Below are 15,479 nucleotides of genomic sequence, written 5' to 3'. Positions count from 1 at the left end.
TTTCCAATCCTGAAAACAAAAAACAAATAGTGTATTTCTCTATAAAAATGCTAGACTTGTAGATTACCTAAGTGGTAATATGACTGTGATATTAAATTTAGAGAGTTTATTTAAAAATGCTAGTGGAACACAGGTTGGAGAAAAGTAATCCACAAAACTGAATTTTCCTCCATCTACTTTAAACATAATGACCCTTGGTTTAAATTTACTTTTCAAAGACTTGCATAAGGTAATCAGAATTTTTTAGTTAATAATTTATCCCAGTGGTCCTCAACTTTGGCTTATATCAGACTTGCATTGAGGGCTTGTAAAAACAATGATTTTTTTTTTTTTTTTTCCTCATCCTAGAGCTTCTGAGTAGTTCTAGGGGCGGGGCTCAAACAAAAATTCTCATTTCTACAACTTAGCAGGTGAGGTGGATTCTGCTGCTTGGGGACCACACTTTGGAAACAACGCTCTAACGTAAGGGCTTATAACATGCCTATAAAGTTCAGTATATTTCTGACTTGAATAAAAATCAGAAAAATGATTTATCACAGAGGAATGTGGCATTTTACTTTCCTTCAAAGAGCTCCAAGTGGGTGTGCACTTGCATGTATATACACATGCACAGACACCCAAATGACCTCCCCATCCCACCACATACACACACAATCAGAGAATGTGTGAGAATACAACCTGGTTACCAGGAAAGGTACCTGCACTAGGCCACAACACACTGTATAATCTCAACTCACACACCTGAACAGCAAAAGTAATGTTAGGAGCAAATATTTCCAGGCATAAATTTGAAAGCATAACAGTAGCAGTGACAATAACAACATCTAACACTTTCTGAGTGCTTACTATGGGCTAGGCACTGTTGGAAGCGTTTTATGTATTAATTCATTTAATTATCTCAAAACCCATACAAGGTAGATTATTATTATTTCCATTTTACAGATGAGAAAACAGGCATAGAAATATTGAAGTTTTTTTTTTCCTTTTTTTTTTAATTGGAGTATAATTGCTTTACAATGTTGTGTTAGTTTCTGCTGTACAATGAAGTGAATCAGCTATATTTATACCTATATCCCCTCCCTCTTGGACCTCCCTCCCACCACACCCCCATCCCACCCATCTAGGACATCACAGAGCACCGAGCTCAGCTTCCTGTGCTTTATAGCATGTTCCCGCTAGCTATCTATTTTACGCGTGGTAGTGTATATATGTCAATCCTAATCTCCCAATTCATCCCACCCTTCCCTTCCCCACCATGTCCACATGTCCGTTCTCTACGCCTACATCTCTATTCCTACCCTGCAAATAGGTTCATCTGTACCATTTTTATAGATTCTACATATATGCGTTAATATACGATATTTGTTTCTCTCTTTCTGGCTTACTTCACTCTGTATGACAGACTCTAGGTCCATCCACATCTCTACAAATTACCCAATTTCATTCCTTTTCATGGCTAAGTAATATTCCATTGTATATATGTGCCACATCTTCTTTATCCATTTATCTGTCGTTGGACATTTAGGTTGCTTCCATGACCTGGCTAATGTAAATAGTGCTGCAATGAACATTGGGGTACATGTGTCCTTTTGAATTATGGTTTTCTCAGGGTGTATGCCCAGTAGTGGGATTGCTGGGTCATATGATATTAAAGCGACTTGCCCAAAGTCACGCCTAGTTAAGCAGAAGAGCCATGATTTGAATTCAGTCAGCCTCATTTCAGAGTCCATGCTCTTGAGAGTAATCATCTACTAACCTTTTTTGTAAAAGAGTGAAAGGGAGGTAGATTTCAATGGCTTCTGAGTCTGGAAGGCTGAGGTTGCTTGTGCCTCTGAATTTGCAGTAGAATTTACACGTGTAGTTGACCCTTTTTTCTTTGGGGATCTTACAGGAGAAAGATACCTAGATATATTCAAAGGAAAAGACTTCATTTGAAGTTTGCTAAGAATCTCTCTCTCTCGCTCGCTCACACACACACACACACACACACACGGCTGTACACATGCATCCAAACACATCTTGTCTATTTAATCTACTGTTCTACACCAAATTCCTCTTTAAATACAAGTTGGAAAAGAGAGACTAATAGGAAAACTAAGCTTGTCCTTATCATTTCTAACTCTTTTTCAATAAATGGCTTTTCTTGGGAATTACTGCCTTATTTAAAAAATAGCTGCATATGTTTATATGTTCAATTCTAATAACTAAAGTGGGACTGAGTTCATAAAATGACTCCAGCTTAAAAGAACAAGCCACTGATATCAAAATATCAATTTCTCTGATTCTTCTCCTAAAAACATTTCATTGATAACTATGGTTCATATACATAGGACTTAAGTTACACATACATACTCCCTCCTAAACTATATAGTACATGATTATATGAATTAATATTTCAGGTAACATTATCAAGGCAGATTTACACCTGTATACTAAAAATATGTCAGGCATAAATCAAGGCAGAGATATTAGTAAAATTATTTCTCAATTTCTGACCTTCTACTGCTCTGTGTTGCCCTTTATTTTAGAGGATAATCCAGGTCTACTTTCTTTGTTTTTTTTCAAGAACACTTTTTATTAAGGTCACTATTAGTAAAAGGTTTACAGTCTTTTAAAAATATCCCAGAATCTACTATGAAGAGCAAGTACTAGGGAGTAAACACCAAAGCATAACTTTCTAATTTTGTTTTAGTAGCTGAGAAATCATTCTGAGCAGGACGTAGGATTTGTACCTTACTATGGATGTTTCTAGTACATGCAATATATTTACTAGTACACTAGGAAAAGGGAATCACCATTACAACTTTTTAAGTACCAGGGTCTAGTCTATTATCACCCTTGAATTTCCCTTCAATTCACTAACTAACAATATTGTAGACTGACTTAACTTGGGTAGAAGTTAGTCTCCCTTGAATTCTAGGTGAACACATTACCTCCTGGACTTTGCTACTTGAATCTCAGACTTAAGAAGGCCAAAGTGGAGCTCTTGACTTCTTTCCCATGTCAAGAAATGGCTCCACATTACATCCAGTTTCTTAAGTTAAAAACTTAGGAGGTATTTTTAATTTTTCCCTTTTCCCAATGCAAAAGAAAGTTCTATTAAATCTTCCTCTAAAATACACCCCAGATCTTTCCATTTCTTTGTATCTCTACTGACATATCTTAGACCAAGTCGTTTACATCTCTCACTTGAACTACTGAAATTTTCTCCAAACTGGTCTTTCTACTTTCTTCCTTGCCCTGTTCCTTTCCCTCCTCCAAACCCACCTGTACTTCCAATAGCAGCCAGAAACTGACTTTAAAAATACCAATTATAGCAAGCTGCACCCCTGCTTAAAACCTTAATGCTTTCCCACTGCCCTTCTAAAACCGAAACTCCTCCCTACGGCCTATGAGAACCTACAAGGTCTAGCTCCAGTTTGCCTCTCCAGCCCCATCTTGTACCATTCTCCTCTTGTTTGCTTCGGGGTTTCTTTCTGTTCCTCAGACCAGCTAAGTTTGACCACCCAGGGCCACTGCACTTAATACTGCTGTGCCTGGAATGCACATCATGCAGATTTTGCCTGGCCAGCACCCACTTGTTCTTCAAGTCTCAGGTCAAATAGCACTTCATCAGAGAAAGCTTCCCTAAACATTCTATCACTCTCTTAGCTTCTCTTTCACATCATTCTGTTTCTTTCTATTACAGAACTTATTATATTCTAAAATCACCTTATGTATTAGTTTACTTGTTCACTGTTTATTTCCTTCCTCCAGAGACTAAGCTCTATGAGGGGAAGGACCTAGTCCATCTTATTCGCCTCTGTATTCCCAGTGCCTAGAGCACTTCCTGGCACCTAACAGACAACTGCTTATTGAATTAAAGAAAAGATAAGGCTTGACTTCTTTATATTTATGTATTACCTAGCAAACAAATTTATACGTGAAGGCAGACGCTCCATATGCTAGAAATACTTTGGTACAAATTATCATGGAAATGACATCTCTGGAAAACAGTCCCTGCACTAATCACAGAACTCTGTAATGTCAATTCCTATACAGAACTGAACAGGAACATAACATTAGGCACATTTCTATGAAAGGCAATGTAGCTAGACTGCTTAAGAGCATGGGCTTTGGGGTCAGATTGCTTGGGCTTGATTTCTAATTCCTTCTTCTAGATAACAGAGGCTGATAGCCGCGTCTATTATCTTACAGGGCTGTTAGGTCACTGTCCAGCACATAGTGAACGCTTAATAAATGTTAGTTATCGCCTTCTTCTTCCATCACACCTTCATGAACTAATCAACCGTTTTAGTCTCTGATCCCACACTACTCCCTTTGCCCATCCTATGCTTCACTCCAGATGCGCTGAGCTGTACTCCCTGAAAAATGTTTCCTGCTTTCCTGGCTGCTATACTTTGGGGTTCATGCTATTTCTGTCTCTTCCCTCCTCTCCAGTTTCCATGTTGAAATCCTGCTCTGCCTTTGAGGACTATCTAGATTGCCATCTCTGCATGAAACCTGTCCTCATTACACCAAACCTGAGTGATTTCAGTAGCACTCTGTATCACTGTATACGAACTTTATTTGGGTCATGTATCTTATATTACTGATCCCTGAAAGCAGGAAAAATGTCTTATTCAAAATTCTATTCCCTACAGCTTTTGTATAACATCTTGCATTACACTATGCTCAGAATCTATTTGCAAGTTGAATGGATTGACACAACAGATATTCTACTTACATATCTGCTGCAGTGTGATTATTCTGGAGAGGAAGGCTGAGAGAACAAGCAGGTTCAAGGTGATCAGCTGGTCCTTCTCGGTCCTTTGCTTGTTTAATAAGCTCAAATAAAGGTGAATCCTATATGAAACAAGACGACATTAAAACAACATTGGTAAGTATGATTCTCCAATGTATATATCAAAATCATATGGTTTGACATGGTGAGCATTATGAATTTAGTCATAATTGACAATAGCAATTTTGAAGTCAGAATAAGATTCTTTTCTCCACCTTGAAAATAATGACTGCCAATTTTTGTATTACACATAAAATAAAGAACTAGGAATATGTATAACTTCAAATGCTTGTATTAGAAAAGAAATTAAAAGTTAGGGAAAGAGACACAGAAGAGACCCAAAGAAAGTAAAAGGAAGAAAATAATAAAGACATGAACAGAATTTAATGAAACTGAAAACAAAGATAAAATACATGGTTTGATCAACTAAACTAATAATTGGTTCTTTGAAATAACTAATAAAATTAAACAAAACTCCAGTCAGATTGAGAAAAAGAGAAGAGACAGATAAACAGTATTAGGAACAAAACTGGGGCCACCATTACGAAGATTAGAAAGATAATAGGGGACTGTTGTGAAAAATTTTATGTCAATTCATAGGAAAACTTAGACCAAATGGAAAATTCCTCAAAATATAAATTAACCAAACTCAATAAGAAATAAATAAACCTCAACAGTCCTATAAACTATCAAAGAATTTGGATCAGTAATTAAAAGTCTCCCCACAAAGAAAACATCAAGCACCGCTGGTTTTACCAGTGAATTCCACCAAATATTCAAGGAATAGATAATTCCACTTTTGCTCCAACTCTTCGGAGAATGGAAGAAGTAAAAACATTCTCTATCTCATTTTATGAGGCTAGTACAACACTGATACTAAAAACTGTCACAAAAAGGTAAATTATAGCCCATCCTTGCTCATGAACAGAGATATAAAAATTCTGAACAAGAAATATTAGCAACCCACAGCAGCAGTGTTAAAAAGAATACATCATTTACCAAGTTGAGTTTATCCAGGTTGCAAAATTAGTTCAACGTTAGAAAATCTATAATGCAATTCACCTCACTAATAAATCTAAGGTGAAAAATCTTGTCAAAATCGATGCAGAAAAAGTTCTCATTTAAAAACCCATTTGTCATTAAAAAAAAAAAAGAAAGAAAACTCTTACTAAACCAGGGACAGAAGGGTACTCCAAATTTTATAAATGACATCTACAAATAAACAGAAAAACCACAGCAAACATTATATGTAGTGGTGAAACGTTAAGAGCATTCCCCTTAAAAAATCGGAGATAAGAGAAGGTTGTCCCATTATCCTGCTTTCTATTCAGCATTATACTTAAAGTTCCAGTCTGCTCAATAAGTCAACGAAAAAAGACTGGAAAGGAAGAAAGAACAAAAATACCACTATTCACAAATGATTTATCTGCTGATAAAGAAAATTCAAAAGGATCTACAGTGAAATTATTAGAATAAGAGAGATTAGCAAGGTTTCTGTACTGTTATGAAATCAATGTGAAAAATAATTATATTTCTATATACCAAGCAAAAAGTTTAAAAGCATAATTTTTAAAATATCATTTACAAAAAAGTAAGACCAGCAGTAAGAACCATTAAAAACCTTGATTCAAAAATTGTAACTTTCTGGAGGTGAAAGCTTGCAAGTCCATAAAAATGGGGGCCATATATATTCTATTCTTTTAGTACTTGAACTAAAGGGCAAGAAAACAGACAGATGGCCAAGATGCTAGGTTTATTTCAAAAGGAAAAGCGGTGTATCCGTAAATAAAAATACAAAACACTGTAGAATGTAAGTAGATTTTGTAAAAATATGAAGATAGTCTATTCAATAAAAAGTGAAAAATTAGCTAGCAATTTGAAAAAAAATTATAACACTTTCATAATATATAGAAAATCAATTACTTATATTAAAAAACAAAATTAAGAAAGTATTAGAAGTATACGAGAATATCTTTATAACTTTTAAAAAAATCTTTTTTCACCTTTATTGAAGTATAATTGACAAAAATCATATATATTTAAGGTGCACAACGTGATGGTTTCATACATTGTGAAATGATCACCACAATCAAGCTACATTAGCATTCATTACCTCACATAGTTACCTTTTTATTTTCATCCCTTCACCCCCTTCTTTATAACTTCTTCTTTATTTTTAAATTTTTTCATGTTATTTATTTTTTTATACAGCAGGTTCTTATTAGTCACCAATTTTATACACATCAGTGTATACATGTCAATCCCAACTGCCCATTTCAGCACACCATCATCCCCACACCCCACCCCCTGCGGCTTTCCCCCCTTGGTGTCCATACGTTTGTTCTCTACATCTGTGTCTCAACTTCTGCCCTGCAAACCAGTTCATTTGTACCATTTTTCTGGGTTCCACATACATGCGTTAATATATGATATTTGTTTTTCTCTTTCTCTCTAACTTCACTCTGTATGACAGTCTCTAGATCCATCCACGTCTCAACAAATGACTCAATTTCGTTCCTTTTTATGGCTGAGTAATATTCCATTGTATATATGGGCCACATCTTCTTTATCCATTCGTCAGTCGATGGGCATTTAGGTTGCTTCCATGACCTAGCTATTGTAAATAGTGCTGCAATGAGCATTGGGGTGCATGTGTCTTTTTGAATTACGGTTTTCTCTGGATATATGCCCAGTAGTGGGATTGCTAGATCATATACTAATTCTATTTTTAGTTTTTTAGGGAACCTCCATACTGTTCTCCATAGTGGCTGTATCAATTTACATTCCCACCAACAGTGCAAGAGGATTCCCTTTTCTCCACACCCTCTCCAGCATTTGTTGTTTGTAGATTTTCTGATGATGCCCATTCTAACTGGTGTGAGGTGATACCTCATTGTAGTTTTGATTTGCATTTCTCTAATAATTAGTGATGTTGAGCAGCTTTTCATGTGCTTCTTGGCCATCTGTATGTCTTCTTTGGAGAAATGTGTATTTAGGTCTTCTGCCCATTTTTGGATTGGGGTGTTTGTTTCTTTACTATTGAGCTGAATGAGCTGTTTATATATTTTGGAGATTAATCCTTTGTCTGATGATTCATTTGCAAATATTTTCTCCCATTCTGAGGGTTGTCTTTTCGTCTTGTTTATGGTTTCCTTTGCTGTGCAAAAGCTTTGAAGTTTCATTAGGTCCCATTTGTTTATTTTTGTTTTTATTTCCATTACTCTAGGAGGTGGATCAAAAAAGATCTTGTGATTTATGTCAAAGAGTGTTCTTCCTATGTTTTCCTCTGAGAGTTTTATAGTGTCCAGTCTTACATTCAGGTCTCGAATCCATTTTGAGTCTATTTTTGTGTATGGTGTTAGGGAGTGTTCTAATTTCATTCTTTTACATGTAGCTGTCCAGTTTTCCCAGCACCACTTATTGAAGAGACTGTCTTTTCTCCATTGTATATCCTTGCCTCCTTTGTCATAGATTAGTTGACCATAGATGCATGGGTTTACCTCTGGGCTTTCTATCTTGTTCCATTGATCAATGTTTCTGTTTTTGTGCCAGTACCATATTGTCTTGATTACTGTAGCTTTGTAGTATAATCTGAAGTCAGGGAGTCTGGTTCCTCCAGCTCCTTTTTTTTCCCTCAAGACTGCTTTGGCTATTCGGAGTCTTTTGTGTCTCCATACAAATTTTAAGATTTTTTGTTCTAGTTCCGTAAAAAATGCCATTGGTAATTTGATAGGGATTGCATTGAATCGGTAGATTGCTTTGGGTAGTATAGTCATTTTCACAATATTGATTCTTCCAATCCAAGAACATGGTATATCTCTCCATCTGTTGGTATCATCTTTAATTTCTTTCATCAGTGCCTTATAGTTTTCTGCATACAGGTCTTTTGTCTCCCTAGATAGGTTTATTCCTAGGTACTTTATTCTTTTTGTTGCAGTGGTAAATGGGAGTGTTTCCTTAATTTGTCTTTCAGATTTTTCATCATTAGTGTATAGGAATGCAAGAGATTTCTGTGCATTAATTTGGTATCCTGCATCTTTACCAAATTCATTGATTAGCTCTAGTAGTTTTCTGGTGGCATCTTTAGGATTCTCTGTGTATAGTATCATGTCATCTGCAAACAGTGACAGTTTTACTTCTTCTTTTCCAATTTGTATTCCTTTTACTTCTTTCTCTTCTCTGATTGCCGTGGCTAGGACTTCCAAAACTATGTTGAATAACAGTTGTGAGAGTGGACATCCTTGTCTTGTTCCTGATCTTAGAGGAAATGCTTTCAGTTTTTCAACCGTTGAGAATGATGTTTGCTGTGGGTTTGTCATATATGGCCTTTATTATGTTGAGGTAGGTTCCCTCTACGCCCACTTTCTGGAGAGTTTTTATCATAAATGGGTGTTGAATTTTGTCAAAAGTCTTTTCTGCATCTATTGAGATGATCATATGGTTTTTATTCATCAATTTGTTAATATGGTGTATCACATTGATTGATTTGCGTATATTGAAGAATCCTTGCATCCCTGGGATAAATACCACTTGATCATGGTGTATGATCCTTTTAATGTGTTGTTGGATTCTGTTTGCTAGTATTTTGTTGAGGATTTTTGCATCTATATTCATCAGTGATATTGGTCTGTAATTTTCTTTTTTTGTAGTATCTCTGTCTGGTTTTGGTATCAGGGTGATGGTGGCCTCAAAGAATGAGTCTGGGAGTGTTCCTTCCTCTGAAATTTTCTGGAAGAGTTTGAGAAGTATGGGTGTTAGCTCTTCTCTAAATGTTTGATAGAATTCACCTGTGAAGCCATCTGGTCCTGGGCTTTTGTTTGTTGGAAGATTTTTAATCACAGTTTCATTTTCATTACTTGTGATTGGTCTGCTCATATTTTCTATTTCTTCCTGGTTCAGTCTTGGAAGGTTATACCTTTCTAAGAATTTGTCCATTTCTTCCAGGTTGTCCATTTTATTGGCATAGAGTTGCTTGTAGTAGTCTCTAAGGATGCTTTGTATTTCTGCAGTGGCTGTTGTAACTTCTCCTTTTTCATTTCTAATTTTATTGATTTGAGTCCTCTCCCTCTTTTTCTTGATGAGTCTGGCTAATAGTTTATCAATTTTGTTTATCTTCTCAAAGAACCAACTCTTAGTTTTATTGATCTTTGCTACTGTCTTCTTTGTTTCTATTTCATTTATTTCTGCTCTGATCTTCATGATTTCTTTCCTTCTGCTAACTTTGGGTTTTGTTTGTTCTTCTTTCTCTAGTTCCTTTAGGTGTAAGGTTAGATTGTTTATTTGAGATTTTTCTTGTTTCTTGAGGTAGGCTTGTATAGCTATAAACTTCCCTCTTAGAACTGCTTTTGCTGCATCCCATAGGTTGTGGGTCGTCGTGTTTTCATTGTCATTTGTCTCTAGGTATTTTTTGATTTCCTCTTTGATTTCTTCAGTGATCTCTTGGTTATTTAGTAACATATTGTTTAGCCTCCATGTGTTTGTGTTTTTTACGTTTTTTTCCCGTAATTCATTTCTAATCTCATAGCGTTGTGGTCAGAGAAGATGCTTGATATGATTTCAATTTTCTTAAATTTACTGAGGCTTGATTTGTGACCCAAGATGTGATCTATCCTGGAGAATGTTCCGTGCGCACTTGAGAAGAAAGTATAATCTGCTGTTTTTGGATGGAATGTCCTATAAATATCAATTAAATCTATCTGGTCTATTGTGTCATTTAAAGCTTCTGTTTCCTTATTTATATTCATTTTGGATGATCTGTCCATTGGTGTAAGTGAGGTGTTAAAGTCCCCCACTATTATTGTGTTACTGTCGATTTCCTCTTTTATAGCTGTTAGCAGTTGCCTTATGTATTGAGGTGCTCCTATGTTGGGTGCATATATATTTATAATTGTTATAGCTTCTCCGTGGATTGATCCCTTGATCATTATGTAGTGTCCTTCCTTGTCTCTTGTAACATTCTTTATTTTAAAGTCTATTTTATCTGATATGAGTATTGCTACTCCAGCTTTCTTTTGATTTCCGTCTGCATGGAATAACTTTTTCCATCCCCTCACTTTCAGTCTGTATGTGTCCCTAGGTCTGAAGTGGGTCTCTTGTAGACAGCATATAGATGGGTCTTGTTTTTGTATCCATTCAGCAATCCTGTGTCTTTTGGTTGGAGCATTTAATCCATTCACATTTAAGGTAATTATCAATATGTATGTTCCTATGACCATTTTCTCAATTGTTTTGGGTTTGTTTTTGTAGGTCCTTTTCTTCTCTTGTGTTTCCCACTAACAGAAGTTCCTTTAGCATTTGTTGTAGAGCTGGTTTGGTGGTGCTGAATTCTCTTAGCTTTTGCTTGTCTGTAAAGCTTTTGATTTCTCCAACGAATCTGAATGAGATCCTTGCCGGGTAGAGTAATCTTGGTTGCAGGTTCTTCCCTTTCATCACTTTAAGTATATCATGCCACTCCCTTCTGGCTTGTAGAGTTTCTGCTGAGAAATCAGCTGTTAACCTTATGGGAGTTCCCTTGTATGTTATTTGTCATTTTTCCCTTGTTGCTTTCAATAAGTTTTCTTTGTCTTTAATTTTTGCCAATTTGATTACTATGTGTCTCAGCGTGTTTCTCCTTGGGTTTATCCTGTATGGGACTCGCTGCGCTTCCTGGACTTGGGGGGCTATTTCCTTTCCCATGTTAGGGAAGTTTTTGACTATAATCTCTTCAAATATTTCCTCTGGTCCTTTCTCTCTCTCTTCTCCTTCTGGGACCCTTATAATGCAAATGTTGTTGCATTTAGTGGTGTCCCAGAGGTCTCTTAGGCTGTCTTCATTTCTTTTCATTCTTTTTTCTTTATTCTGTTCCACAGCAGTGAATTCCACCATTCTGTGTTCCAGGTCACTTATCCGTTCTTCTGCCTCAGTTATTCTGCTATTGATTCCTTCTAGTGTAGTTTTCATTTCAGTTATTGTATTGTTCATCTCTGTTTGTTTGTTCTTTAATTCTTCTAGGTCTTTGTTAAACATTTCTTGCATCTTCTCGATCTTTGCCTCCATTCTTTTTCCGAGGTCCTGGATCATCTTCACTATCATTATTCTGAATTCTTTTTCTGGAAGGTTGCCTAGCTCCACTTCATTTAGTTGTTTTTCTCGGGTTTTATCTTGTTCCTTCATCTGGTATAATGCCCTCCGCCTTTTCATCTTGTCTGTCTTTCTGTGAATGTGGTTTTTGTTCCACAGGCTGCAGGATTGTAGTTCTTCTTGCTTCTGCTGTCTGCCCTCTGGTGGATGAGGCTATCTAAGAGGCTTGTGTAAGTTTCTATAACTTCTTGAAAGGAAAGGACCTTTTAGGTTTGACCATAACCCAGAAGTCATAAAGGAAAAGATGAAGCAATCTGACTATACAGAACCTGAAAACTTCTGTATAACTAAAACCACAATAAACTAAGTTAAACAAAGTCTTTAAAAAATAAACAATACTGATTTATTCTACAACCACCATAATGTACTAATTCCTATTGTCAAGGCATGCTTTCCTGTATTCATTAGGGGCACTCTGAAGTGCAATCTAAGTAATGGCTTTCATCTGCATAAAATAATGCTAACAATTAACACCAGCTAATGCATGTATGTCATACTCAATGTTTTACATTTTCTAGTCATTGACAAACTGAATATCTTTACATATGGGATAAATGGAACAAATTCACATATATTCAGCAGGAGTCACCTAATCCCACTCGTTTCTCAAACAAAGACATTTCAGGAGACCTTGAGACTCACAAAGATATGCAAGTAAACCTGAGCCTTTAATAGGATTTAGGTATGCTATTAATCAGGTATGTTACTTTCTCTTCAGATATGGTTTAACCCATAGATGGTTTACCTGGTTATGCTTTAAATTAGCACAATAGGATTATACCAAAGTGAATTCCTCTTCCAAGGATGAAGGTGGCATTTTGTTCACCAACAGTCTTCATGTTTCACTCAAGTATCACTTTTATTACTCCATCTCCCCCAACCCAATTGGTCACAGAGATATATAGATATAGGTTTATGATAATGATTATGCCATGATAATAATAATGAGAAGAAGTATGGTGCAGTGGACAGAAACACAGACTCTGGAGCCACACCACAAGGGTTCAAGTCCTGACCACTTACTGGCCACATGACCCTGGAGAAAGTTGCTTAACCTTGTTATGATTCACTTTTCTCAACTGTAAAGTGGAGATGCTAATGACAATAATGCCTAGTTATCCATGCATCCATCCACCCATTATTCGTCATATGTCTATTCTATAACAGGAGCTTTACTAGGAAGTAGGAACATAAAGGTAAACAACCCTCCAGTTGCCAGCTACTGATAGGGTCACTTCAGAAGCATCTGTCCTCTTCCACCTTATTCAACATGTTCATTTGAAATGAACTGTAATTGTCCTCTACCACCAAAAAATTTCCACTCCTCCTCAGTTTTTCCCATATCATTAACACTTCTTATATACAGTTGCCCAAAGCAAAAAAGAATCATGTTTATTATTCTTTGTCTCACTCTCCACTGTCCAATCCATGCAAGTCATATTGGCTCCAACTTCAAAATATACCCCAAGTCTAACTTCTTCTCCAGACGGGACTTTTAGAGAGTTCTTAAAATAAAAGCCCAGTGCCGGCGACTTCCTTAGTGACACAGTGGTTAAGAATCCGCCTGCCAATGCAGGGGACACGGGTTCCATCCCTGGTCTGGGAAGATCCCACATGCTGTGGAGCAACTAAGCCTGCGAGCCACAACTACTGAAGCCCACACGCCTAGAGCCCGTGCTCCACAACAAGAGAAGCCACCGCAATGAGAAGCATGCGCAGTGCAACGAAGAGTAGCCCCCCTGCTCACCACAACTAGAGAAAGCCCGCGTGCAGCAACAAAGACGCAATGCAGCAGAAAAAAACAAAAACAAAAAACAAAAACAAAACCCAGTGCCAAGCATATAGTGGACACTCAATAAATATTTCTAGAATGTTATATGACATAACCATACCATAGGTTTAATTAAACACAGCAAAGCACAAAGAAGAAAGTGGATGATAAGATTTGATTTCTAACTGACACTAAATATCAACTGTGGCACCTGGCCTCCAAAATAACCCCTATAATTCCTGCCACTGGGTATTTACACCCTTATACACTGTCTTAGGGTTAGTCTGTGTGGTCAATGGCATATAGCAGAAGTGACAGCATGTCAGTTCTGAGATTAGCTTATAAAAAACCTGCAGTTTCCGTCTTAGGCGCGTGCTCGCGTGCTCGCTCTCTGTCTCTCTCTCTCTCTCTTTCTCTCGGATCTCTTCTTGCTCTAGGCGAAAGCAGCTGCCTTGGAGTAAGCAACCCTATGGAGAGGTCTATGTGGCAAACAAATGAAGCCTCTGGCCAACAACCAGTGAAGGAATGAGGGCTGCCAACAACCGTGTGAGTGAACTTGGTAGCAGATTCTCAAATTCCAGGAAGGATTTAAGCTGACTGCAGCCTTTGTTGACAACTTGAGGAACTTTCCTGAGAGAACTGGAGCCAAAACCACATAGCTAAACCACTCCCAGATTCCCAACCTTCAGAAATTATGTGCGAAGTAAAACATTAGTTGTTTTACTAAACTGTTAAGGTTTGGGGTAATTTCTTACACAGCAATAGATAACTAATACAGAATCTGATTTTTTTTTTTAATCTAAAGAAAGTATTTAATGGACTATTTGACTTCTGAAAATTTATGCATTTATATCTATAGCACTGTTCACATTCAGGACTCAGACAGAAGTTTACTCTTGGTCTCAGGCAAGCTGTCTTATGTCATTACTGATCTACTTAAATTAACTCTCAGCATAATCACTCTCTGGACATTCCACTCTATTTTGCCATTTAATCATGTGAAGGAAACCAGACTCTCTCTGTCAGCAAGTAATATGGATAGAAAAAGTTATAAGTCTACTCTACATGATCTTTCATATTAACATACATCTAAAGCAAATGTGAACTTCTCCAGAGAGTAAAGGACTTAAAGGCTATCAGGTCAAGGTGTTCCTAAAAGAGATTCTGATTATCCAAGTACGTAAGAGTTCTCCAGTGCTAGTAGAAAAATTAACAATAGGGGAAGTGGAAGACAGGAATTGCTATTGTTTTCTGGGTACTTTAAGAAATATTATTGGCCTTACATTACAGGAAATGTTTTTGTACTATCCTAAGCCAAATCATTATAAGACCATTCTACCTTGCAAAAGGAAACTAGAATACAAAACATAAAATTTTGGGCAGGCCTTGACTTTTCTGACAGTTCTTTCCCATTCAACTTCACTACTTCTTTAATATTGATATTTCTCAGTATCCTTTTGCCAATATATATGCTGGCTGAGCCACTATCATGGCTTTAGTTACATCTCTACTTATTCCTAAATCTACCTTTCTGACTAAAACTATTCTTGCAAATTCCAGATCCAGTATGTCCAACTAGATACCCTGGATCTCTACACGTATATGTGGCAAACATCTCAAATATTAACAAGTTCAAACATTAACATGAACTTATTATCCTCATCACCAATCAGCTATGACTCCTTCAATATCCTCTTTGGTTAACTGTTATCAATCACCTAATCACCCACAGTACAAATCTTAGAATTACCCTCAGTTCCATCCAGGCACCTAACCTTTTGATTCATGCTTTTACTTTTAACATAT

General features: G+C 36.7%; 1 protein-coding gene across 6 annotated transcripts in view; it reads right to left on the bottom strand.

The window, feature by feature from the left end:
* The window catches only part of RB1 (RB transcriptional corepressor 1), a 141,360-nt gene that overhangs the window by 28,367 nt on the left and 97,514 nt on the right, over positions 1-15,479 (bottom strand). For all 6 annotated transcript variants that reach the window (XM_082434393.1, XM_082434392.1, XM_082434395.1 and 3 more), the window contains exons 18-19: positions 4,727-4,845; positions 1,757-1,902 (exon numbers count right to left, since the gene is read on the bottom strand). In XM_082434393.1, coding sequence (XP_082290519.1) covers positions 1,757-1,902; positions 4,727-4,845 — 265 coding nt within the window. The remainder of the gene's footprint in view (positions 1-1,756; positions 1,903-4,726; positions 4,846-15,479) is intronic.

This window comes from Balaenoptera physalus (genome assembly GCF_965194825.1).
Source record: "Balaenoptera physalus genome assembly, chromosome: 18".
NCBI lineage: Eukaryota > Metazoa > Chordata > Mammalia > Artiodactyla > Balaenopteridae > Balaenoptera > Balaenoptera physalus.
This window is presented reverse-complemented; position numbering and strand designations above follow the sequence as displayed.